Genomic DNA, 25839 nt, shown 5'->3' with positions numbered 1-25839 from the left:
AGATCTAAACAAACTACAAAATATAAATAAAAATGGTAAAAGCAGCAGTTCCTTTTATACAAACCTGAGTTTCCAACCCCTGCCAGGTTTGGAAATTATGCTATTGAAAAGCAACACTTGACCAGGCACAGTGGCTCACGCCTGTAATCCCAACACTTTGGGAGGCCAAAGTGGGCAGATTACTTGAGCCCAGGAGTTTGAGACCAGCCTGGGCAACATGGTGGAACCCCATGTCTACAAAAGTACAAAAATTAGCTGGATGTGGTCCCAGCTACTTGGGAGGCTAAGGTGGGAGGATTGCTTGAGCCTAGGAGGTCGAGGCTGCAGTGCAAGATGGCATCACTACACTCACCTGGGTAGCACAGCAAGATCCTGTCTGAAAAAAGAAAAAAAAAAAAAAGAAGAAGAAGAAGAAAACACTCACTCTTACTTTGCTAATTGGGTTAGAAAGATACATGATTAAAAAGAAAAAAGCTAATTTTGGTTTTGTTTTTCCTTGGGAGCTATAAATCGCCACTCTTTGTGTGTGTTTTGTATTTATAGGTTGTGTGTTGGATTTGACATAGATGAAGATGCATTGGAAATATTTAATAGGAATGTGGAAGAGTTTGAGTTAACAAATATTGACATGGTTCAATGTGATGTGTGCTTATTATCTAACAGAATGTCCAAGTCATTCGATACAGTGATTATGAATCCTCCCTTTGGAACCAAAAATAATAAAGGTTTGTAACAAGAATCGGGTATATTGGTATATTTATAGAAAAGATTTTAAAGCTATTTTTAAGGCCAGGCGCAGTGGCTCAGGCGTGTAATACCAGTGCTTTGGGAGGCTGATACAGGAGGATCTTTTGGGGCCAGGAGTTGGTAGCCATCCTGGGCAACATAGTTAGACCCTGCCTCTACACACACACACACAAAAATTTTAATTTGCCAAGTGCGGTGGTGTGCCTATGGTCCTAGCTACTCAGAAGGCTGAGGTGGGAGGATCACCTGAGCTCAGGTATTGAAGGCTGCCATGAGCTATGAATGTGCCACTGCACTTCAGCCTTGGTAACAGCAAGACCCTGTCTAGAAAAAATAAAACAAAAATAAAAACCCTTTTTATCACTGACTGTTTCGGCTAAGTGATTTTATCACTCTTCATTAAATAAACCAAGGCTAAGTGATTTTATTACTCTTAAGTAAACCAATCTCTTACCTGTGTAATTCTTATAATTTAAATTTCAATTTGTTTAGTGCATGGCTAAGAAATTGAGTTTTTCAACTTTTGTTTTTACAGATTTGTATTAAGTAAACAAAGATAGTCATGTCATTTATTGTATATCTCCCATTTTCTTTCAGGAATAATTTGCCTAACCCTTATGAATGAATATGAAACATACAAAGAATTTTATACTTTTAGAACCGGTTTTTTAATGTCTTAACACACCCAAGGGTTTCTACATGTGCCCACCAGTAACAGTGACTCACTGTGGCTGTTAATTTTGTGGGTACTGTGGGCAAGGAGGTTAGGAAGTCAGTGAGGGTAGGAAAAAACATGCATAGTTTAAAAAGTACCCTGTCCCCACCAAGAGGATTCTGAATACTACTCTACGCGTTTCCTTCTCCCCTTTTTGAAAGTCATTAATGTTGGAATATAATACTAAATTTTTTACTTTATCCTTATTTAACCAAGACAGTGAAATTCTGGTTTTATCCTACCAACCTTAAAATAATATTTTGATAGTTTATTTGTACCCTTATTGCTGAAAGATTTCAAGGTGGCTATTTTGAAGTTTGGAAGAAAATGTTTCTAAATCCTACTAACTTAATCTTCTATTTTGATAGGTAAATAGGAGGTTTTTTTCTACTCTTCACAGGGACAGATATGGCTTTTCTAAAGACTGCTTTGGAAATGGCAAGAACAGCAGTATATTCCTTACACAAATCCTCAACTAGAGAAGTAAGTTCAAATCATCTGATACTCTGTGGCATTTATTTTTAAATTCATGACAGTGTTTTTAGGATTTGCTGTGAATACTAGATACCACAATATCTATTTCTCCTGACCTTTTTGACATATGAAACTTAGAACTAAATTTTCTGCTTAACCAGCTAGCATCTGATTGGCCTTTTTCTGAGCTATAAGACTTCTTTCCTCAAAGATTTTTTCAGACAGGAACTGTTGCCAGAAGAGATACTATAACTCAGGAGTAGAGAAGTGTGTTGTAACTAGGATTATGGTATGTTTTGGTTTATCTGAGTAAGTCTTAGTTGATCCCTTTTGCCCCATTGTCCCCGTGTGGCCTGATGTACTTAAGGGAGGCAATAAGGCCAGGTTTTCAGAACACTGAGCCTGGAGCTAAACAGATCTGAGTTCAGAAATCAGCTATTCTATTATTACTTTTGCAGCATGTAACACACGGAGAGGTATATAAGTTGTATTCCAGGAAACTGGGGGGAAGGGCAGTACATTTTTTTAGTGTCAGTATAACATGGTGGTTAGGAACGGAGATTCTGAAGCTAGACCAGACTTTCTGGGTTCAGATCCAAGCTCTGCTGCCTCCCAGCATTATCTTGGTCAAGGTAATTGAGCTTCATCATCAAGGTAATTGAGCTTTTGTCATCTGTACTATCCTCACCTGTATTCTAAGTGTAAGGGACTAAGAGTACCCAATAATTCATAAGAATTGTGAGGATTACATGAGTTAATATTTACAAAGCACTTATATCAGTGTCTGACATGTGTAATTGCTATGTGCTAGCTACTATTATTTAAATCATACATGTATTCAAAGATTTTAAAGTGATTTTGTAGGAAAAATAGTTAATTCATGTAAATACAGTGTATAAGAACTCAGTTGGAAATAATACATTCTAGTTACATGGTATCTGATAACCTTTTAAAAAGCATAAAATATAACAGCTAAAAAGAACTATACTGCTAACAATAAGTAGTGGTACATGTAGGCAAGCAACAGGACACAACATAGCTAGTAAATAAATCCTCACTATATATGAAAGCAAACACTAGTTAAACATTGGTATCCAAACGTGTGTCCCCAAGAACACCCTCAGGTTTGATGATTCACTAGGAAATCTCATAGGACTCAGCATATAGTCTTATTCATGGCTATGATGTATTACAGTGAAAAGATATAGAGCAAAATCAGCAAAGAGAAAGGTGCATTAGGCAGAGAATGGGGGAAACCACGAGCAAGCTTCCCAAGTCTTCTGCCAGTGGAATAACACAGGACACACTTAATTTTCCCAGAATGAATTATTGATAACACACGTGAAACATTGCCAACCAGGGAAGCTCATTAGAGACTCAGTGCCCAGGGCTTTTATTAGGGACTGATCATGTAGGCAATTCCCTTTCTGACACATACCCAAATTCTAGAATCCTAGTAGGAAAACAGGTGTTCAGCATAAACAGTGTTAGGCACAGTGAGACACTATTATTAAGGGAGTAGGGAGTGGGAACCTTCCCAAAATCTAAGTTCCTAATCTCCAGCCAAGGGCCAAACTTGTAAGCAGGCCTTTCTAAGGATAAGCAGCCAGGCCTGCTGTGAACTCTTTTCTGCACAGCTTGGCATAACATGAATTTTTTTTTAAATTATACTTTAAGTTCTAGGGAACATGTGCATAACATGCAGGTTACATAGGGATACATGTGCCATGTTGGTTTGCTGCACCCATCAACTCGTCATTTACATTAGTTATTTCTTCTAATGCTCTCTCTCCCCCAGCCCCCCACCCCCTAGCAGGCCCCGATGTGTGATGTTCTCCTCCCTGTGTCCATGTGTTCTCATTGTTCAACTCCCACTTACGAGTGAGAACATGTGGTGTTTGGTTTTCTGTCCTTGTGATAGTTTGCTGAGAATGATGGTTTCCAGCTTCAACCATGTCCCTGGAAAGGACATGAACTTATCCTTTTTTATGGCTGCATAGTATTCCATGGTGTATATGTGCCACACTTTCTTAATCCAGTCTATTATTGATGGACATTTGGGTTGGTTCCAAGTCTTTGTTATTGTGAATAGTGCCGCAGTAAACATAACGTGTGCATGTGTCTTTATGGTAGCATGATTTATAACCCTTTGGGTGTATACCCAGTAATGGGATTGCTGGGTCAAATGATATTTCTAGTTCTAGATCCTTGAGGAATCGCCACACTGTCTTCCACAATGGTTGAACTAATTTACACTCCCACCAACACTGTAAAAGTGTTCCTATTTCTCCACATCCTCTCCAACATCTGTTGTTTCCTGACTTTTTAATGATCGCCATTCTGACTGGTGTGAGATGGTATTTCATTGTGGTTTTGATTTGCATTTCTCTGATGACCAGTGATGATGAGCATTTTTTTCATGTGTCTGTTGGCTGCCTAAATGTCTTCTTTTGGGAAGTGTCTGTTCATATCCTTTGCCCACTTTTTGATGGTTTTTTTTTTTTTTCTTGTAAATTTGTTTCAGTTCTTTGTAGATTCTGGATATTAGCCCTGTGTCAGATGGATAGATTGCAAAAATTTTCTCCCATTCTGTAGGTTGCCTGGTTACTCTGATGATAGTTTTCTTTTGCTGTGCAGAAGCTCTTTAGTTTAATTAGATCCCATTTGTCAGTTTTGGCTTTTGTTGCCATTGCTTTTGGTGTTTTACTCATGAAATCTTTGCCCATGCCTATGTCCTGAATGGTATCGCCTACATTTTCTTCTAGAGCTTTTATGGTTTTGGGTCTTACATTTAAGTCTTTAATCCATCTTGAGTTAATGTTTGTATAAGGTGTAAGGAATGGATCCAATTTCAGCTTTCTACATATGGCTAGCCAGTTTTCCCAGCACCACTTATTAAATAGGGAATCCTTTTCCCTTTGCTTGTTTTTGTCAGGTTTGTCAAAGATCAGATGGTTGTAGATGTGTGGTGTCATTTCTGAGGCCTGTGTTCTGTTCCATTGGTCTATACATGTTTTGGTACCAGTACCATGCTATTTTGGTTACTGTAGCCTTGTATCATTTGAAGTCAGGTAGCGTGGTGCCTCCAGCTTTGTTCTTTTTGCTTAGGATTGTCTTGGCTATGTGGGCTCTTTTGGTTCCATATGAAATGTAAAGTAGTTTTTTCCAATTCTGTGAAGAAAGTCAGTGGTAGCTTGATGGGGATAGCATTAAATCTATAAATTATCTTGGGCAGTATGGCCATTTTCACGATATGGTGCTCTACACTTTCAGAGAAACTTCTCTAGTGACGAACTATAGAAATGATCCCTGAAAGTATAGTCTTGGCATAACATAGATTTTATAAAACTCAGTTTTACTGCATGAACTGAATTGCCCATGTACACAGATCTCTGCCAAATGGTTTCTAGGATACCTAGCTGTATATATTAATGAAATAATGCTACAGAAACCATATGAGAACATTACACATCTTTGATAGATTTCTGAAATAGTCATGCATCCTTTAACAACAGGGATATGTTCTGACAAATGTATTCTGAGAAATGCATCCTGAGGTGATTTCACCATTGTGCAGACATAGAGTGGACCACTGAGGCTCTGTGATTAGTGTATTGTTCCTAGGCTACAAACCTGTCAACCTGTTACTGTATTGAATACTACAGGTAACTGTAACACAATGGCATTGTTTTAAATCTAAACATATATAAATACCAAGAAGGTAATGTGTTGTGCTATGATGTCAAGATAGCTACATCACTAGGCAATAGCAATTTTTCAGCTCCATTTATGATTTTATGGGACTACCGAAATATATGCAGTCCCTAGATAACCCCAAATGGCATTATATGGTGCATGAGTAACTTTCTATCACTTGGATTTATTGTATGATTTGGTTCAGATTGTTAAATATATTGAAATTGATTTCTTATTTTCAGACTACTATCCATTCAATTGAAATTTTTATAAGGGTCTAGATTCTAATGAAATTTTAAGCTTAAAAACTCAATCTCAATTATTAGTAAAAAGCAATTTTAAAAAATCATTAAAAATCAGCTCATAACAACATATTGTTTATGTTCAGCATGTTCAAAAGAAAGCTGCAGAATGGAAAATCAAGATAGATGTTATAGCAGGTAAGACAAATCTCAATCCTAATATCCAAAAGGGCCAACATGCATTCGCCCAACCAAAACTTTCATGCAGGTGCTGAGAAGATCTACTATAAAGTATGCTTTGCAGTGTGGCAAAATGTGCATGATTGGTAATAGATTGGAAATGGAGTAAAAGCAGAGTGATCACTTAGCTTAAGACTGTCCTAATTTATGCAATTTACTGAAAATTTCTAATAGCACTCAGGTATTTGGTCACTCCAGACTCAGGCGGAACACTGTATAGCAGCACAATGGCTAAAAACATGGGCTTGGGGCCAGGCATGGTGGCTCACGCCTGTAATCCCAGCACTTTGGGAGGCGGAGGTGGGCAGATCACCTGAGGTTTAGAGTTCGAGACCAGCCTGGCCAACATGCTGAAACCCCATCTCTACTAAAACTACAAAAAGTTAGCCGGGCATGGTAGCGCACACCTGCAATCTCAGCTACTTGGGAGACTGAGGTGGGAGAATCGCTTGAGTCCCAGAGGCAGAGGTTGCAGTCAGCCGAGATTGTGCCACTGTTCTTCAGCCTGCATGACAGAGGAGACTCAGTCTCAAAAAACAAAAACAAAAACAAAACAAACAAACAAAAAAAAACGTGGGCTTGGATTTGGTCAGATCTTGGTTTGAAATTCATTCATGGAAAATGCTATCAGATTATTTCCGGATAATCTAATTTCTTTTTTTTTTTTTTTGGGGGGGAGACAGAGCCTTGCTCTGTTACCTAGGTTGGAGTGCAGTGGCAACCTCCACCTGCCGGGTTCAAGCGATGCTCTTGCCTCAGTCTCCCGAATAGCTGGAACTACAGGCGTGCACTACCATGTCCGGCTAATTTTTTTATCTTTAGTAGGGTTTCACCACACTGGCCAGGCTGGTCTTGAACTCCTGACCTCAGATGATCCTCCAGCCTCTGCCTCCCAAAGTGCTGGGATTACAGGTGTGAGCAACCGAGCCTGGCCTCTAATTCCATTCTCTAATTGCCCCTGGAATGAAATAACATTTATCTTTTTCTTCTAAATATCAACACTATGAGTAAATCATGTTTAATACATTTTTATTACTAAATTGGGTAATAGTCACAAACATCAAAACAGGAAAAGCATATAACTAGAAGCTAATTATAAGCTAAGCCCAAAATAAGAGTGCAATAAGGGAACATGTTTTTTCACAATAGACAATGAATTGCCACTGTAGTGTTAAACATACAGCTGGATATATTACTGTTCATAATAATAATGTAACATATACATCTGTTCATCTTCCTGTTATTTTCAGTGTTGCATTACTTAGACAGTTTTAGGGGTGTTTTTTTCTGTTTTTGTTTTTTGAGATGGAGTCTCCCTCTGTTGCCCAGGCTGGAGTGCAGCAGCAAGATCTTGGCTCACTGCAACCTCCACCTCCTGGGTTCAAGGGATTCTTCTCCTGGCTCAGCCTTCACGAGTGGGTGGGACTACAGGAGCACCACCACACCCAGCTTTTTTCTAATTATTTTTGGTAGAAACGAGGTTTCACCATGTTGGCCAGGCTGCTCTTGAACTCTTCACCTCAGCTCGTCTGCCCGCCTTGGCCTCCCAAAGTGCTGGGATTAGAGGCGTGAACCACCACACCCGGCCAGTTTTAGGTATTATATGCAGTATGGAACACCTTGGAACAGTCCCAGTAGTATACCGAGCCAGAGCCTTGCTCCTCCAAATGTGGTCCTCAGACCATCAGCATTAAAATCCCTGGGATTTCCTTGTTAGAAATAAAGAATTTCAGGCCGGGCGTGGTGGCTCACGTCTGTAATCCCAGCACTTTGGGAAGCTGAGGCGGGCAGATCACAAGGTCAGGAGATCAAGACCATCCTGGCTAACACAGTGAAATTCTGTCTCTATTAAAAAATACAAAAAAATTAGCCAGGCATGGTGGTGAGCACCTGTAGTCCCAGCTACTCTGGAGGCTGAGGCAGGAGAATGGCATAAACCTGGGAGGTGGAGCTTGCAGTGAGCCCAGATTGCGCCACTGCACTCCAGCCTGGGTGATAGAGCGAGACTCCATCTCAAAAAAAAAAAAAAAAAAAAATTTCAGGCTCCACCCAGACCTACTGAATTAGAATCTGCATTTCAACAAGATCCCCAGGTGATTTGATTGCACATTAAAACTTGAAAGCTGTGACATACAGGAATAGACTACTGCCATCCCTCTAAAATAGATCAGTAGTAAAGAGTTTGGAGAATCTACATTATTCTTTAGAAGGAAGAAATATGAAAAACTAGTTTTCGTTTTAGAGCTTAGGAGGAAAATGGGTACTTACTACAATTATTAAACTCTGGGTAAGAAAATTTTGAAATAAGCATGGTTATTATGAGATTAAGTTAGCTACAGACTATTAGGAAATTAAAAATAGAAAGGTGCCATCCTTTTCATAGGATTTACTTTTTGGTCCACTTTTTATCCTTCTAAACTCTTCACTTGTAACCTCAAATTTCAGTATAAATGGCCATAATAACAGAAATGCCAAGCTGCCATGGCCAATGCTGGGAATATAGCAAGTCACTACTTGGATAAGTTAAAGGTTCTAAAATGTTCAGTTTACCAGCACTTAATACTTTTCTTAGTTTTTTTTTTGTTGTTGTTGTTGTTGTTGTTTAGTCAAGGGTGGTAAATGCTTGGAAATATAATTTTATCCTTAGGTGGCTTTTGTTTTACAGAGCTTCGATATGACCTGCCAGCATCATACAAGTTTCATAAAAAGAAATCAGTAAGTCTCTTGATTTTGGCTGGTCTACATTCGGTATTGAAAAGTTTTCTGGGCCGGACGTGGTGGCTCATGCTTGTAATCCCAGCTACTCGGGAGGCTGAGGCAAGAGAATCGCTTGAACTCAGGAGGCGGAGGTTGCAGTGAGCTGAGATTGCCCCACTACACTCCAGCCTGTGCAACAGAGTGAGAGTCAGTCTCTAAAAAGAAAAAGAAAAAAAAAAAGAAAAGCTTTATGACAAGTAATTATTTCTAGTGTTATCATCAACTTTCCTGTGTAAATATAGAAAGACAGCCTACGAGACACCGTAAATGGCCTGTGGGAAGGGCCCATAGTCAACAGCTAATATTCTAGTTCTTTACAAAAAGAAAAAAAAAAAAACTGTTTTTGCTCTTTTCATATAGCATATATTTTATTAGTTTGTACTAATACATTCTCATATTACAAAGGCAATTTAATGGAAGAATCTTCCTTTTGATATTTGAATCATCTGAAATAACACAAACAGAACTATACATTCAAAGAAATCTCATTTGCATAACAAAAAGACAAGTTAAACAACAACAAAAAATTTTTCCTTTCTCACAGGTGGACATTGAAGTGGACCTAATTCGGTTTTCCTTTTAAAAGCCCCCGCAAACAAAAGTAGTTTAAAACCTATTTAAAATGAATAAAAAATTGGTTTACTAAACTACTGGTCTCCAGCACCATTTTCTGTTTTCTGTTGTTTGGATGCAGGTTCTTCTTTGTCTGTTTCTTCTCTTGCTCTTTTCACAGGTCCTATAACGTAACAATTAATTTTTGTTAAATTCAACATAAGTACTGCTCTATTTTAATACTGAGTACAATTACTAATAATGATACTGTTGAAAAAGATGCAACAACTTCCTTGCACCAATCAGAAAAGGCTTTTCTCTTAGTACAGACCTGACATCTAGATTCATCTTCCAAATATCCTGTCCCTGACTTATACAACAGCATAACCAAGGTAAATCATAATAATCCAAGAATGGCACTTATCCAGAAGTTGAAAAGCCAAATCCCTATTCTCTGGCAAATCATTTATTTATGAAAGTACAAATTTTCTCATGAAACTACCAAAGGACTTAGGAAAAAACTTACCAGTTGCACCATTTTCATCATGTTCATCATCACTAGCAAATTTCGTTTTCTTGCCCTGAAACTGTACTTTTCCTTTACCAGACCCAGGCTGGGCAGCTTTATTACCCTTTCCTTTTCCTTTAAATCTACGACCTGTAGAGACACAATTGAGCACTCTGTAAAGAATTTTTTTTTAAGTCTCTTGTCAATGTTTTTGAACACTGATTAAAGTTTTTGCTCAAGTAAATGGGTTCAACAACCAAACTGTTAAAGAAAAATCAGAATAAATGACCTTTTGACTTCCATTTGTTTAGGGATTCTTGTTGGTCTTCTATTATTTTTTTCAGTGCTTCTTTTTCCACCTCTCCTTCTAGTACTTCCCAAGTCACTTCTTTGTTCCTTAATTGTAGGTTACCATTATTTGCATCTTTGGCTTTACCCAAAGCTTCCTTGGCTTTTTCTTTAAATAGAATTATCCCCTATACCAGAGACAGAAAACAAAAGCCATAGCCTTAGTTTTTTAGTCGCACAATTAATTTCTTTGTTCAAAGTAATTTTTTCTACCCTGCAAACCTTCCATGCCTTTACCAGTTTGAATGAACTTTACTGAACAGTAGAAAAGGAATGCTACAGAAGTAAAACTGCAATAATCAATATGAACAGTTATTCATAGTATAATTCAGAAACTATCAGACATCACATATAGTGACAATAACAAAGTAAATGATCAAGTAGAAACTAGTTCAGTATAATTCAGAAAATATCAGACATCACATCTAGTGACAATAACAACAAACGATCAAGTAGAAACTAATTTAATAAACACAATTTTAAAAATTGCTTTCTACTAATTTTGTCTAAGTTTCTACAGATTTTCAAACTGACTGCTAAAAAGCATAGGAATGTTTCCAAACCTCTTTTGCTCCTCTGACGAAGTCTATCCATTTTATTTCACCATGATTTGAGAAAAGTATGTGTAAATCTTCTCTACAGGTCTGATCATCTAAATCACCTGAAAATTTCAGCAAGCATCCAATCTTTTCTTCTAGAGATTTCTATAAAAATATACAAAGCGATCAAAAAGTTTCTTAAAAGCAACAACAGACCATAAATGACTCACACCACATTATAGCTATACAAGAAAGAGCCTAGAAACCAAAATTCTATTTTAAAGTAGTTTCTCTGGCCTAGGCAGCAAGAGCGAAACTCCATCTCAAAAAAATAATAATAATAAATAAATAAAGTAGTTTCATAGTGTTGGTGTTTTCCTTTGTCATCCTTTATCCCAAAATGGCTTTCAATATTATTTGATCTCTTATACAACTGGCATTTAGTTATAAACTACATAAAATCTGGTTATTAAACTATCTTGGAAAATAATTCTAGGCAGTATTTATCATACTTTAAAAAATTTTTGGCCGGGCGCGGTGGCTCAAGCCTGTAATCCCAGCACTTTGCAGGTGCCGCAGGACGGTGGATCAATGCAGGTCAGGAGATCGCTAAGACCATCCTGGCGGTAACACGGTGAAACCCCGCCTCTACTAAAAATACAAAAAACTAGCCGGGCGAGATGGCTGGCGCCTGGGTCCCAGCTACTCGAAGCTGAGGCAGGAGAATGGCGCGGAAATTCGGGAGGCGATTTGCAGGAGCTGAGATCTGGCCATACTCCAGCCTGGCGGCAGAGCTGGTGACCCGCCCAAAAAAAAAAAAAACAAAAAACAAAAAATTCTTTTAGGCCAGTTGCAGTGGCTCATGCCTGTAATCCTAGCACTTTGGGAGGCCGAGGTAGGCGGATCACAAGGTCAGGAGATGGAGACCATCCTGGCTAACATGGTGAAACCCCGTCTCTACTAAAAAAAAAAATATACAAAAAATTGGCTGGGCATAGTGGCGGAAAAAAAAAGCCTGGTCGCAGGCCCAGGAGACTGAGGCAGGAGAATGGTGGAACTCCAGGGAGACGGAGCTTGCAGTGTGAGCCCAGATCGCCGCCCATCAGCCCAGCCTAAGGACAAAGCAAGATCGCCTCTAAAAAAGAAAAAAATTTTCAAAGCAGTCACATTATTTCCCCAACAAAAATTTTACCTGAGGCCGGGCGGTGGCTCAAGCCTGTAATCCCAGCACTTTGGAGGCCGAGACAGGCGATCACGCAGGTCAGGAGATCAAGACCATCCTGGTTAACATGGTGAACCCCGCCTCTACTAAAAATATGCAAAAACCTTAGCCGGGCGAGGTGGCAGGCTTCTGTAGTCCCAGCTACTCGGGAGGCTGAGGCAGCAGAATGGCGCAAACCCAGCAGGCGGAGCTGCTTGCAGTGAGCTGAGATCCCGCCATTGCACTCCAGCCTGGTGACAGAACGCAGACCACCAAAAAAAAAAAAAAAAAAAAAAAATTTTTACCTGTAACTTTCTAAATGGAAATACACATCACTATCTTATTAAGTCAAAATATTAGTGCTATGGTTAGTTTATCCGATTGAGGCCAAGACATGATCATTAAGGTTGAGACGAGATTATCCAGCATCGACGGTGAAACCCCCTCGTTCTACTTGTGGGTCATTAGACCATGCTGAGGGATGCAGTCCCAGCTGCTTGGCCGAGAGATGAGCGGACCTGTAGTGAGCTGAGCCTCAAGCTCACCAGCCGGGGCAACAGAGCCAGATTTTGGCGGCCAAATTCCGCGACAATTTTTGTTTGTTTGTTTTTTTTGAGATGGAGTCTGGCTCTGCTGCTCAGGCTGGAGTGCAGTGGCCAGATCTCAGCTCACTGCAAGCCCCGCCACCGGGTTCACGCCATTCTCCTGCCTCAGCCTCCCCGAGTAGCTGGGATCACAGGTCAGCCACCTCACCGCTAATTTTTTGTATTTTAGTAGAGAGGGGTTTCAACTGTTAGCCAGGATGGTCTCGGACCTCCCACCTCGCGGGATCCGGCCCGTCTCGGCCTCCCAAAGTGCTGGGATTACAAGCTTGAGCCACCGCGCCCGGCCTATGATTAGAATCTTTAGAAGTTATAGGACATTTTCTCATAAACATAAGTTCTAGGCATAAATGAACTTTTTCTGAATATTTCAAAATATATTTTCCTGTGTTTTATTATATTCTTTATTTTTAGACAGGGTCTCATTCTGTCACCCAGGCTGGAGTGCAGTGGCATGATCTTGGTTCACTGCAACCTCCACTTCCTGGGTTCAAGTGATTCTCCTGCCTCAGCCTCCCGAGCAGCTGGCATTACAGGCATACACCACCACGCCTGGCTAATTTTTGTATTTTTAGTAGAGGCGGGATTTCACCATATTGGCCAGGCTGGTCTCGAACTCCCAACCTCAGGTGATCCACCCACCTTGGCCTCCTAAAGTGCTGGGAATACAGGCGTGGGCCACTGCACCCGGCCTTTTCGTATTTTAGAACATATTTCCTATCCTTAGTGTTCTCTTTTCCCTCAATATAATACCTGTGCAATGACAACTATAGATAGCTTTGCTTACATATTTTCTTGAAAAAGTCCTCAGACTTAAAAGCTATTCATTTAACTATGAATTACAGATATACTAGATAGCAGTAATATATACTTACCATTTCAGCATCTTCTTCTAACTTTTGTTTTGCTTCTTGCTCTCTACAAATAAAAATATCATAATTATAACATACTTCCATTTACTATATAAGAAAATTAAGTCCTAATAAAGTTAACCAATCATGATCACTAAACTTACTTAACCAAAGCCAGAAGTCCTTAGGTTTTTTTGATCGTCCAATGCTAGACTGCAATGCAATTTGGCCCCGAAATTGTCAAGGCAGCTTAAGATCGCAATGTTTCACTAGCAAAGAGAAAGGTCTACTGCCACTATTTCAGAGCTCACCAACTATATTTCTGTCAGAGCATTAAGGAATTCAAAGTATGTCATGATTAGTTCAACATACTTACTGTTTAGCTCTTAATTTAGCTTCCACTTTGTTTTGTTTTCTTTCTTCATTTTTTTTGGCAAAGTAATCATCCCTAAAGAACACACAGTACAGAGACTAAGTTCACGAGAACAAAGTTAAGACTGCAGATTATTTTGAATAACTTAAGCCATGGCACAGCAATAAATGTTGCATACATTTACTATCAACATAATCATCAACTAAAAATTCAAAATATGCCAAGGAAGTTACTGTCATGTTGTTTTAAATAACAGCTTTACTAAGGAAAAATTCCATGTGCCACAAAATTCACTCTTTTAAAGTGTACCTTGAATGTTTTTTTAGTATATTCAGTTGTACAACCATCACTACTAATTTCAGAACATTTTCATGACCCCAAAAAGAAACCCCCTATCCATTAGCAATTTCATGTTGATTTTCATTTATCATTCATGTATAGGGGAAAAAAAGTGTATCAGAAGTCATGCAAATAATATTGCAGTTTTCTATAGTGTTAATTCCACAAAAGGAGAAAATTCTAAAATCCCCAAGATCCAAGAATAACAGCAATTATGAAAACCATGTTAAGTAATTTTTGAGGAATTAACACTGATACTATGACTGACACTATGACTGTGATCCATCACAGTGCATCTCTAAGTCAATCAGGTTTAGTATATACCATTTAGAAGACCGTAATGCACTAAAATACTAAAAATATTGGCCTTTCAGGGGATGCTACTTCCATGCTCCTTACCCTAGTGTGTCAATTCCATATAACTAAAAGGCCAGGAGAAACATCAGCAAAAAGACTTACTTGAAAAGTATTAGCAGATCTGTTTCTTTGTACTTCTGGTCAGGGGTCTCTACAAACTTCTTAGCAGATTCAATGCTATCAAACACAACAAAAATTGATCCCTATAAAAAGGAAGGAAAATATTTTTTAAGTTATTTCCCATATATTCTAAAACTAGAAAAAGTCTGTATTATCATACCTTAAATGCTTTATGCAATGTTCTTCTCATCTGAATATTTAGTACTTGACCTTTATCTTCTAACCATTCTTTTATGTCATCAAGAGTTGCATCAGTTGGGAAGCCTTTCTGTGAAGAGTGGGAAGTAATGTACAAATAACAAATAATGACTTCTCAGATAAACAATTGGAGAGAATTTGATTCATTTTATCTTGAAATGAACACAGGATATACCTATCTATCTCTATTTATCTTTGTTAATCACTTAACAGCCTTGTTTAGGAGCCACTACTCTCCAGTGCAATAAAAGTGATTCATCTGGTATTTGCTTCAAAATAATTCAGTTCAGGCAAAAATAAAACAAGATGATTTGCATGTTCTGTTAATAACTAGTAAAGCTGGTGATGGTACATTATTGAATCTATTTATATACATCTGACAGAACATGGCCAAAGAAACTATTTTAAAATATACTAAAGAAATTGCAGGCGGGTGGCTCAAGCCTGTAATCCCAGCACTTTGGGGAGGCGGGGAGCCCAGTGGATCGAGTCAGGAGGTTCCAGGACCATCCCTGGTAACACGGGTGAAACCCCGTCTCTCTACTAAAGAGAATACAAAAAAACTAGCGGGCCGAGGTGGCAGGGTGCTGTAGTCCCAGCTACTCAGGAGCTGAGGCAGGAGAATGCGTGAACCCGGGGCCCGGGCTTGCAGTGAGCGAGATCGGCCACTGCACTCCAGCCACTGCACTCCAGCCTGGGTGACAGGCAAGACTCCGTCTCAAGAAGGTTGCATTCAGGCCGGGCGTGGTGGCTCAAGCTGGCAATCCCAGCACTTTTGGGAGGCTAAAAGGCGGGTGGATCACGAGGTCAGAGGAGATCGAGGAACTATCACAGCTAGCATGGTAGAAACCCGTCTCTACTAAAAATACAAAAAACTAGCCAGAAGTGGTGGCGGGCACCTGTAATTATAGCTGGAGGGGATGAGAGGCAGGGGAGGGAATGCAAGCGTGAACACGGGAGGCCAGAGCTTGCAGTGAGCTGAGATCAACGCCACTGCACTCCAGCCTAAAAAGACACAATGAGACTCCGTCTCAAAAAAAGAAAAGAGTGCAATCAGAAGTTTAGCTACTTTAGTAAAGACAGCTAACATGCAGTTAGTGCTTAGAATATAAAGATTTGATCAATGGTGTATTTTTTTTCGATTTAAATTCTCACAACAGTTCTACAAGGTACAGAAAATATCCCGTTGCTGAGATGAAACTTAGGACATAGGCATGGAAGTCTGGCTCACGCACACCTGTAATCCCAGCACTTTGGGAGGTCAAGGTGAGTTAGTGCACTTTGCGCCCAGGAGATTGACAGCAGCCTGGGCAACACAGGAGACCCTGTCTCTACAAAAATGTTTAGCCACATGTAGTGGCATGGCCTGTAGTCCCAGCTACTCGGGAGGCTGAGGTGGGAGGATCACTTGAGCCCAGGTGGTCAAGACTTTAGAGTGGACCATAGTCAAACCACTGCATTTTAACATGAGCAACAGGATGAGATTCTATCTCAAAAACAAAACAAAAGAAACTTGGAAGTTAAGAATATTACAAAGGACATAAAAGTAATTAGTGAGGCTGCTTGATTCCATAGGCCCTTATTCTTCTGTACTTTACTTTCTTTTTTTTTTTTTTTTTTTGGGGCGGAGTCTTGCTCATCACCCAGGCTGGAGTGCTGTGGCGGATCTCTCGGCTCACCAAGCTCCATCCCGGGTTCCCATGCATTCTCCTGCCTCAGCCTCACGGCTGCTCCCGGACTGGCACTCCACTCGCCAGGCTAGTTTTTTTGTATTTTTAGTAGGGCGGGGTTTTACCCGTGTTAGCCAGGATGGTCGATCTCCTGACCTGCGTGATCCGCCGATCTGCCGGCCTCCCCAAAGTGCTGGGATTACAGGCAGGCCGCAGCCCGGCCTTCTGTACTTTACTTTCCGTGGAAATGTAAAGATGTTTAAAGTGCATCACAGGCCCACTTACAATACCAGAGCAGATCTATTTTTACATCATTTTATACTCATCAGTCACTTCAAGGTAGGGGTTTGCTTGGAGACCTTCTGATTTTAGTTTTATCTTCACTGATTTCCATAGGTTCTGCCTTTGTTTTGCTCAATGCTTCCACAATTACATTAAAGTCTATTTGTTAGGCGGTTCCAGCCTGAAGAGTACATATAAGGAAACTAAGACTCAGCACTCACTGTAAACAGAAGGCTACAAAGATTATTTTCCCAAAGCTTATTTACCTGTTGAATTTTTATCATTATCTCCAAAGGTACCCAGCCTTCATCCAGTTTTATCTATTTCCTTTAGAAACTTGTCCAGTAGCAGAGTGGAAGTGTGAGAAATAATACTGTAAGAGATAATTGTGCTTCAAGAACACTGTATAATATGAACTCCTAATCCACAACATTGCTCTACAATTACCACGTTCTGGCTGGCTTTAAAATACATGTATAAGTTACAAGGCAATAAACATTTTTCCCCACAAATATATGATAATAAAATGTTTACAAATACAAATTAGCAAAAGATAAAACTAAAATGTCAGTTATTTAGAGTAGTACAGTAGCAGATATGTCAATGAACTAGGAAGCCTTAAAGAAGAATATATTGGCGGTGGCTCAGCCGCCATGAAATCCCAGCACTTTGGGAGGCCCGAGGCCCGAGGATCCACCAAGGTCAGGGTCGAGACGCGGTGAGCGTCTCTGCTAAGAAATACAAAAATTAGCGGTAGCGGTTGTGGTATAGTCAGCCTCGGGAGGCTGAGGCAGGAGAATGCAGTGAACCAGGCCAGGCTACAGTGAGCCGAGATCGGCGCCCACTGCACTCAACCACAAGGCGACAAGCCCGAGACTCCGTCTCGAAAAAAAAAAAAAAAAAAAGAGGAATATATTTAAAGAGATTATATGAAAGAAACCTGCACAAATCGGTATGTAAAAGGCCAGATGGATTTAGTGCGGTGAAACCCGCGCCTGTAGTCCCAGCACTTTGGGAGGCCGAGAGTAGCGGATCACAAAGTCAGAGACAAGGACCACAGTGACACCCCGTCTCTACTAAAATACAAAAATTAGCGAGAGCTGTAGTGAGTAGAGCGCCTGTAGTCCCAGCTACTCAGGAGGCTGAGGCAGGAGAATGCGTGAACCAGGGCGGAGCTTACAGTGAGGCCGAGATCGGCACTCCCTGCACTCCAGCCCTGGAACCCACAGCCGAGACTCAAGTATAAAAGGAATGATTGGTTTCGTAGGGCTGCAGGTCATTGATTAATCACTCAGATTTTTTTTTTTTTTTTTTATTTTTGACGGAGAGTGCTCTCGGCTCAGGCTGGAGTGCAGTGGCATGAACTTCGGCTCCACTGCAACCTCCACTTCCCAGGTTCAAGTGATTCTCCTGCCTGCCCTCTAAGTAGCTGGGATTGTATGTGCTCCTGCAGCCAGCCAATTTGTTATTTTAGTAGAGACCCAGGGAGACTTCACCGTGGCCCAGCCAGACTCCTGATCTCAAGTGATCTGTCCGCACCGACCTCCCACAATGCTGGGACTACAGGCATGGAGTCCTACACCCTGGCTGCATCCTTTTAGAACAAAATAAGGGACCCAGGGGCCAGGCATGGTGAGCGCAGTCCCTGCACTTTGGGAGGAGGAGTCGAGATAGAGACCACCCTGGCCAAGATGGTGAAACCACATCTCTACTAAAACGCAAAGTGGCTGGTGTGGTAAGAGCTTGTAGTCTCAGCTACTCCAGGAGGCTGGGGCAGGAGAATTAAGCTTGAACCGGGAGGAGGGAGGTTGCAGTGAGCCAAGATCATGCCACCGTACTCCAGCCTGACAAGAGTGAGACTCCATCTCAAAAAAAAAAAAAAGTTGGCGGGGGGGGGGGGGCAGGAGTGCTGGTTCATGCCTAATCCCAGCACTTTAGGAGGCTGAGGTGGGTGCATCGCTCGAGTCTAGGAGTTCAAGACCAGTCTGGGCAACATGGCAAGATCCCATCTCTACCAAAAAAAAAAGGCCAGGCATGGGTGGTACGTGTCTCTAGTCCCAGCGCAGGAAGCTGAAGTGGGAGGATTGCTTAAGCCTGGCGGGTTGAAGCTGCAATCAGGCATAACTGTGCCACTGTACTCCAGCCTTGGAAACAGAGTAAGACGCTGCCTCAAAAAAAAAAAAAAAATTAAAGTAAACATTTATCAAATTTAACCATAGAGGTACTCTCAATATACACGCAAAGGAAAAACCCAAGAATGACTATTTGGAATGCCAGAAGTAACAAAAAAAGTAAAAGACAAATTTGTCAAGAATTCTTACAAACAAATAAGAAGGGTAAAAAGAGAACACCCTAATAGAAAATAGTTAAAAGGTATTTTATTGGCCTCGCATGGTGGCCCAAGCCCATAATCCCAGCACTTTGGGAGGCTGAGGCGGGTCAATTTCTTGAGGCCAGAAGTTTGAGACCAGACTGGCCAATGTGGTGAAACCCTGACTCTACTAAAAATACAAAAAATAGCTGCACATGGTGGTGCACACCTATAATCCCAACTACTCAAGTGGCTGAGGCACAAGATTAGTTTGAACTCAGGAGGTGGAGGTTGCAGTGAGCCGAGATCACTGCCACTATACTCCAGTCTGAGCGGAAAGCAATACTGTCTCTCTGTCTTAAATAAAAAAAAAAAAAAAAAAAAAAGACACTTTATTTTTCGGAGGTCGGGTCTTGCTTTGTTGCCCAGACTGGAGTGCAGTGGTGCAACCATAGCTCACTGCAGCCTGAAACTCCTGGGCTCAATTGATCTTCCGCCTCAGCCTTCCAAGTAACTAGGACAACAGGCACATGCCACCATGCCCAGCTAACGATTTTTTTTTAAATTATAAAAAATAGGCCAAGCGCAGTAGGCTCGTGCCTATAATCCCAGCACTTTGGGAGGCCAAAGCAGGCGGATCACTTGAGGTCAGAAGTTCAAAACCAGCCTGACCAACATGGTGAAACCCCGTCTCCACTAAAAATACAAAAATTAGCCGGACATGGTGGTGTGCACCTATAATCCCAGATACTTGGGAGGCTGAGGAATTGCGTGAACCTGGAAGGTGGAGGTTGCGGTGAGCTAAAATCACACCACTGCACTCTGCACTCCAGCCTGGGAGATAAGAATAAGACTCCATCTCAAAAAATAAATAAATAAACTACTGTAAACTAAAAAAAGTCCAACTTCATTTCATTATTAATCAAAGAAATACAATTTAAAGCAATGAGACAGCATTTTTCATCTAACAAACTGAAATTTGTTCTGAGAAAAAAATGAGACTACCTAGTATTGACTTGAACACAGAGAACTAGCCATGCAGGTAAGATGTAAACTGACAGGCCACCAGTGGTTTTTTTTTTTTTTTTTTTTCTTTTTTTTTTTTTTTTTTTTTTTTTTTTTTTGGGGTCTCAGCGCTAACAAAGCCCAGGCTGGAGTGCAGTCTTCCAGATCTCAGCTCCTGCAAGCTCCGCCTCCCGGGTTGCGCCATTCTCCTACCTCAGCTCCAGTGGGTGGGACTACAAGCGCCCACCACCTGGCCCGGCTTATTTTTTGTATTTTTAGTAGGAGCGGGGTTTCGCAATGTTAGCCAGGTTGGAGTGCCGATCTCCTGACCGCCAGGGCGTTACAGTCTCGGCCTCCCAAGAGTGCCCCAAGGATCCCCAGGCAGGCCACAGCGTGACCAGTACAGTGGTTTGTGAAATCCCTTGGGGCCAGGTAGCTGGCTCCTTCTAAGAATTTTACCTTGAAAAAAAATCAATAATAAAAATGTTTACTAAGATTTATATACAAGAGGCCGGGCGCGGTGGCTCAAGCCTGTAATCCCAGCACTTTGGGAGGCCGAAGTGGATCCTTAGGAATCAGGAGATCCCGAGGACCACGAGTAGAGCCCGTCTCTACTAAAAATGAAAAAATTAGCGAGAGCAGTGGGTAGAGGCGCCTGTAGTCAGCTGCTCAGGAGCAGAGACAGGAGAATGGCGTGAACTCCAGGAGGCCAGACTTACGGTGGGCAGGATGATGGCCGCCACTGCACTCCAGGCAGGCTGACAGGCATGAGACTCAAATCTCAAAAAAAAAAAAAAAAAAAAAAAGAGTTATATACAAGAATATTTGTCAAAAAATGATTACAGCTAAAAAAAATTAGAAGGATCCAGCCGTTTTAAAAGAGAGGAGAATGCCATCCTGGCTAACAGTGAAACCAAGTACTAAAAATACAAAAAACCTTGAGAGGTGGGCCCGGGGGCCTGTAGTCGGGCTACTTTCGGGAGGAGCTGAGGCAGGAGAATGGCAGGGAACCAGGGAGGCGGGCTGCAGTGAGCTGAGATCAGACCCACAACCTCAGCCTAGGTGACAGAGGCCGAGACTCGTCTCAAAAAAGAAGGAGGAATAGAAAAATTATTGATTACAAAACTTTTCTCACAAAAATGCATCCTATATATGTTTAGCGGGGGAAAGGGAAGGAAATAAAATTGTTAGAAATGTACCACTGTAGTGGGGATGTTTTTTAAAGGTAAGAAGGCACTATGCTTGTGTGGAGGCAGGGGATATATAGGAAAATCCTCTATTTTTTGCTTCCCTCAGATTTTGCCTGTAAACCTAGAACTGTTGTAAAAGATATAAAGTCCACTAAAAAATAAAAATTAATATGAGCATGAAACAAAGTGTCAAAGGCACCCCAATCACTTGATTACCTCAAGGAAGAGTAGAAGTTGAGGAGTTAGCAGGTTGTGGGAGGATATAGCCTTTTCTTACATCTTAGTATTGTTCCTAGAAATTATTAAACACAGAATGAGTAGTTTTTCTAAGGTCACTGCTCCCACATTATAGGAAATTAATATAAAAAGGAACATAGAGACATTTTAAATGCAGAGGTGCAGCTTAAAAAAGGCCCGAGTGGCAGTGGCTCAAACCTGTAATCCCAGCGCTTTGCTGGGAGGCCGAGGCAGGCGGATCAAAGATCCAGGGATTGAGACCATCCTGGCTAACAGTGAAACCCCGTCTCTACTAAAATGCGAAGGCAGCTTGTTGAGGTGCTTGGCAGAGCGCCTGTAGTCCCGGCTACTCCAGGAAGAGCTGAGGAGGCAGGAGAATGCATTAAAAGCCAGGGCCGGAGCTTGCAGTGAGGCGTGAGATCTGGCCCTGCACTCCAGCCCTAGAAGCTGACCTGTGAGAGACTCAAATCTCAAAAAAAAAAAGCAGTTCAGAGAATTACAGAAAAACCCACACCAAACAATATGATCTGAGGGATTCCTTAAAGAACATAAGTTTAAAGATAATTTCCTATGCAACCATTATTGATATTGTAAAGATTTAAAGGTTTTTTTCTTTTTGACTTTAACTGAACAAAGAACGATTTGCAAATCAGGAAGCCTCCCCAGCCAGAGTATGCTCACAAAGACTCTCAAGTTTCTTCCCCCTGACCCCCCAAAACAATATCTCGCTCTGTCATCCAGGCTTGAATGCAGTGGTATGATCACAGCCACTGCAGCCTCTACCTTCTGGGCTCCATCAATCCTCCCACCTCGGCTTCCCAAGTAGCTGGGACTACAGGCAAACCGCTAACACACTCAGCTAATTTTTAAAAATTTTTTGTAGAGATGGGGCCTCATCATGTTGCCCAGGCTGGTCTCTAACTCCTGGACTCAAGCCATCCTCCTGCCTCCGTACTGCAAAGGTACTGAGGATCACTTGAGGTTATTACGTTAACATAAACATAATACCTAAATTTGAAAAAATGCTAAGAGGGGTTTGAAAACAGATACTATATTAAAATTACTGGCCAGGCACAGTGGGTCACACTTGTAATCCCAGCACTTTGGGAGGCTGAGGTGGGCAGATCACCTGAGGTCTGGAGTTCGAGACCAACCTGGCCAACATGGTGAAACTCGTCTCTACTAAAAATACAAAAATTAGCCTGGTGTGGTGGCGTGCTCCTGTAGTCCCAGCTATTTGGCAGCTGAGGCAGGAGAATCATTTGAACCCAGGAGGCAGAGGCTACAGTGAGCCGAGACTGTTGTAGTGAGTCAGGATAGTGCCACTGCACTCCAGCCTGGCCAACAGAGTGAGACTCCAGCTCAAAAAAAAAAAAAAAAAAGATACTATATTAAAGTTACAATAGCTGAGAACTGACTGGGCAGAAAAAAACTACGAAGATCATCAAAAATATAGTGTTATTTAACAGGGAAGGTACTTTACCAAGGACTTTTATGTTACTTATGTGTCAGGCATTCTTCTAAGTACTTAACATTATATTCACTAATCCTCCAAACTACCTTATGAGGAGGGAACTACTATTATCCTCATTTTATATGGGACTAAGAAGCTAAAATTTTATATGAGACTATGAAACTAAAATTTTAAAAAGATTAAGTAACTCTAGTTTATAGTGTTACCTTTTGAAATGTTTGTACATCTTAAGTTTCACAACCTGGCTCCACCAGTATAAAACTGTATGCTATTATATGTTCATCTAAGAATCAAAGGCAAACCAAATGTTGAATATGTCCATATACTGAAATGAAATGTTCTTTCTGTATTTGTGTTGCGGTCCTACATTTTCTTTCAAGGAACTTGTTTTTGCAGTTTATAGCACAGGAATCATACCTCAATTTGATGACAGATTTTGGCCTCCAGGGCAGCCATCTTTTCATTATCACCATTTTCAGCCATTGTGGCTATCTGTAAAATTTCCCAAATTAGCATAAAGTTATTTTTTTATATAAAACTCAAGACTAGAAAGAGAATGTTTACAAAGTATTACTATCCCATTGTTTTCTTAAAAAATCAGGAATTTCTGTTTTCACAGGTTGTTTATTTACTCAATTCTCAAATATCTCAACGAAGCAACACTTTGGAATAAGTGATGAAAAAATCTAAAAACTATAAAAAACCTCTCTCTCTCTCAGTAAATCACTACCCCATCTTCTATAACAAGAAACTGTTTATCTCACTTGGCTGGTCAAGAAAGCTTTAGGGAAAAAAACTCCAATCACTTACTAACCATTTCCAGCTTTAAACAGATATCTGTCAGTATGTCACCATGGCTCGCTGTACATTTGTTTGGTTTGGTTCATTTTCTTCTTTCTTTTTTGGAGACGGAGTCTCGCTCTTGTTGCCCAGGCTGGAGTGCAATGGCGCGATCTCGACTCACTGCAATCTCCGCCTCCCAGGTTCAAGTGATTTTTTCGTCTTAGCCTCCTGAGTAGCTAGAATTACAGGCACCCGCCACCTCGCCTGACTAATTTTTGTATTTTTAGTAGAGACAGGGTTTCACCATGTTGGTCAGGTTGGTCTTGAATTCCTGACCTCAGGCGATCCACCCGCCTCGGCTTCCAAAAGTGCTGGGTTTACAGGCGTGAGCCACCGCGCCCGGCCTTATTTCTTTTAAAATGCAGTCACAACTGACTTACCCAAACCTTGTATTATAACTTTTAAGGTGAAAAACGTTACAGTTCCTTAGATACTCTATGCTAAGGAACACACGAAAACAAAAATGGGAGAATGTGGTCACACTAGCAAAACATTAAACTGGGGAGTATGCCTACTAATTTACTAATACATTGGATAGCCAGTTTCCTGTTTCGTATTCCTGACATTAGCATTGCAGGAAAAAAAGGAGGCTGTGCTATTGGTTTGCTAGAAATTACAAACCAAGTCTTCTAATTACAAAGTACTTGCCTCTAGGACTCTACTAAGTCACCCAGTCATCCCAATTGTACAAAAGTTACGTGAACAAATTATCAAGAATATTGCCATTAGTTGACTCTAGTTATGAACTGATGTAGGTACACTTCTTGGAAACATCGCCTGACACACTGCAATTGCATTCCCTACCCTGGATACACATAGGAAGCACTTGCAACGGGGTACTGCGTGATCCACATCCCCCTAGAGAAATTATTCAATTTCATGCATTGTCTTGTCTATCACAATTTACACTCCTAAGTTACCACAGTGATCTAGAGGCCCCTACAAAGCAAACGATGAAATAAAAGAACTATTTAGAACTTGCGGCCGGGCGCGGTGGCTCAAGCCTGTAATCCCAGCACTTTGGGAGGCGAGACGGGCGGATCACAAGGTCAGGAGATCGAGACCATTCTGGCTAACCGCTGAAACCCCGTCTCTACTAAAAATACAAAAATGGCTGGGAGGCCGGAGCAGTGGCTCAAAAAGCCTGTAATCCCAGCACTTTGGGAGGGGCGGACGGGCGGATCACGGTCAGGAGAATCGAGACCATCCTGGCTAACACGGTGAAACCCGTCTCTACTAAAAATACAAAAACTAGCCGAGGAAGTAGTGGCGGGCGCCTGTGGTCCCAGCTACTCGGAGGCTGAGGCAGGAGAGAATGGCGTGAACCCGGGAGCCAGAGCTTGCAGTGAGCTGAGATCCGGCCACACCTCCACAGCCTGGGCGACAGGGTGAACTCAGTCTCAAAAAGCCGGGCTGAGGTGACGGGCGCCTGTAGTCCCAGCAGCACTGGGGAGGCTGAGGCAGAATGGCGTGAACCAGGAGGCAGAGCTTGCAGTGAGCTGAGATCCGACCACTGCACTCAGCCTCAGGCGACAGAACTCCCTCAAAAACAAAAACTTGCAAAGTATATTTGGTCTAATTTTGGAAATGCGCTTCATCAGATAATTTTCCAGAATGCACGACTGTAAGTGAAATATTACCCACGTTTTCCCGTTTCACACCGAAACCTGATGTGAGCGATGAAGGCCCTAACAGACCAAGAGTGACACTGGGGTACATCTGCGGCCCAAAGTTCTTTGGCCTCCAGTCAGTCCCATAGGCTCCACAGAACCCTCCGACGTTTACCCGTAACCACCTCCGCAGAAACTTACAGAGATGGCCAGAAGCCTTCGGTGAGACTAGAACGCGGTGGAGGTAAGAAAAACCGAAAAGACGCAGTGGGGATGGGAGTAGCCACAGTCCCGTCTCTCAGCAACCGCGGAACTGCCTGGGCACCAGCCACGTGCGGGGAACCCCAGGATCCCGCAT

General features: G+C 41.5%; 2 protein-coding genes and 1 pseudogene across 5 annotated transcripts in view; 1 reads left to right on the top strand and 2 right to left on the bottom strand.

The window, feature by feature from the left end:
* METTL5 (methyltransferase like 5) overlaps positions 1–9518 on the top strand; it is a 13313-nt gene extending 3795 nt beyond the window's left edge. For 2 of the 4 annotated variants that reach the window (XM_003907584.2, XM_003907585.2), the window contains exons 4-8: positions 544–725; positions 1863–1945; positions 6021–6072; positions 8780–8829; positions 9416–9518. In XM_003907584.2, the coding sequence (XP_003907633.1) occupies positions 544–725; positions 1863–1945; positions 6021–6072; positions 8780–8829; positions 9416–9454 (406 nt within the window). In that variant the 3' untranslated portion in view covers positions 9455–9518. The remainder of the gene's footprint in view (positions 1–543; positions 726–1862; positions 1946–6020; positions 6073–8779; positions 8830–9415) is intronic. The other 2 variants (XM_009182414.3, XM_009182413.2) reach the window with 2 other exon arrangements.
* On the bottom strand, positions 5183–5261 carry LOC116269355 (annotated as a pseudogene).
* SSB (small RNA binding exonuclease protection factor La) lies at positions 9212–25839 on the bottom strand. Its single transcript, XM_031651704.1, has 10 exons — positions 25788–25839; positions 25512–25709; positions 14822–14973; positions 14644–14744; positions 13849–13920; positions 13497–13539; positions 10843–10983; positions 10221–10407; positions 9950–10081; positions 9212–9607 (listed from the first exon to the last, which is right to left on the bottom strand). Exons 1-10 carry the CDS (start codon positions 25837–25839, stop codon positions 9519–9521), a joined length of 1167 nt encoding a protein of 388 aa, XP_031507564.1. The 3' UTR covers positions 9212–9518.

This window comes from Papio anubis, chromosome 10 (assembly GCF_008728515.1).
Source record: "Papio anubis isolate 15944 chromosome 10, Panubis1.0, whole genome shotgun sequence".
Lineage (NCBI taxonomy): Eukaryota > Metazoa > Chordata > Mammalia > Primates > Cercopithecidae > Papio > Papio anubis.
Note: the sequence above shows the minus strand (reverse complement) of the source record. Positions and strands in the feature narration are given on the sequence as shown.

Coding starts and splice junctions, on each gene's coding strand:
- SSB (XM_031651704.1), bottom strand. CDS start 25,839: ATGCGGGATCCTGGGGTTCCCCGCACGTGGCTGGTGCCCAGGCAGTTC. Junction 14,745..14,821: donor CATTGCATAAAGCATTTAAG/GTATGATAATAC, acceptor TCCTTTTTATAG/GGATCAATTTTTGTTGTGTT. Junction 13,540..13,848: donor GCTAAATTAAGAGCTAAACA/GTAAGTATGTTG, acceptor TTTTATTTGTAG/AGAGCAAGAAGCAAAACAAA.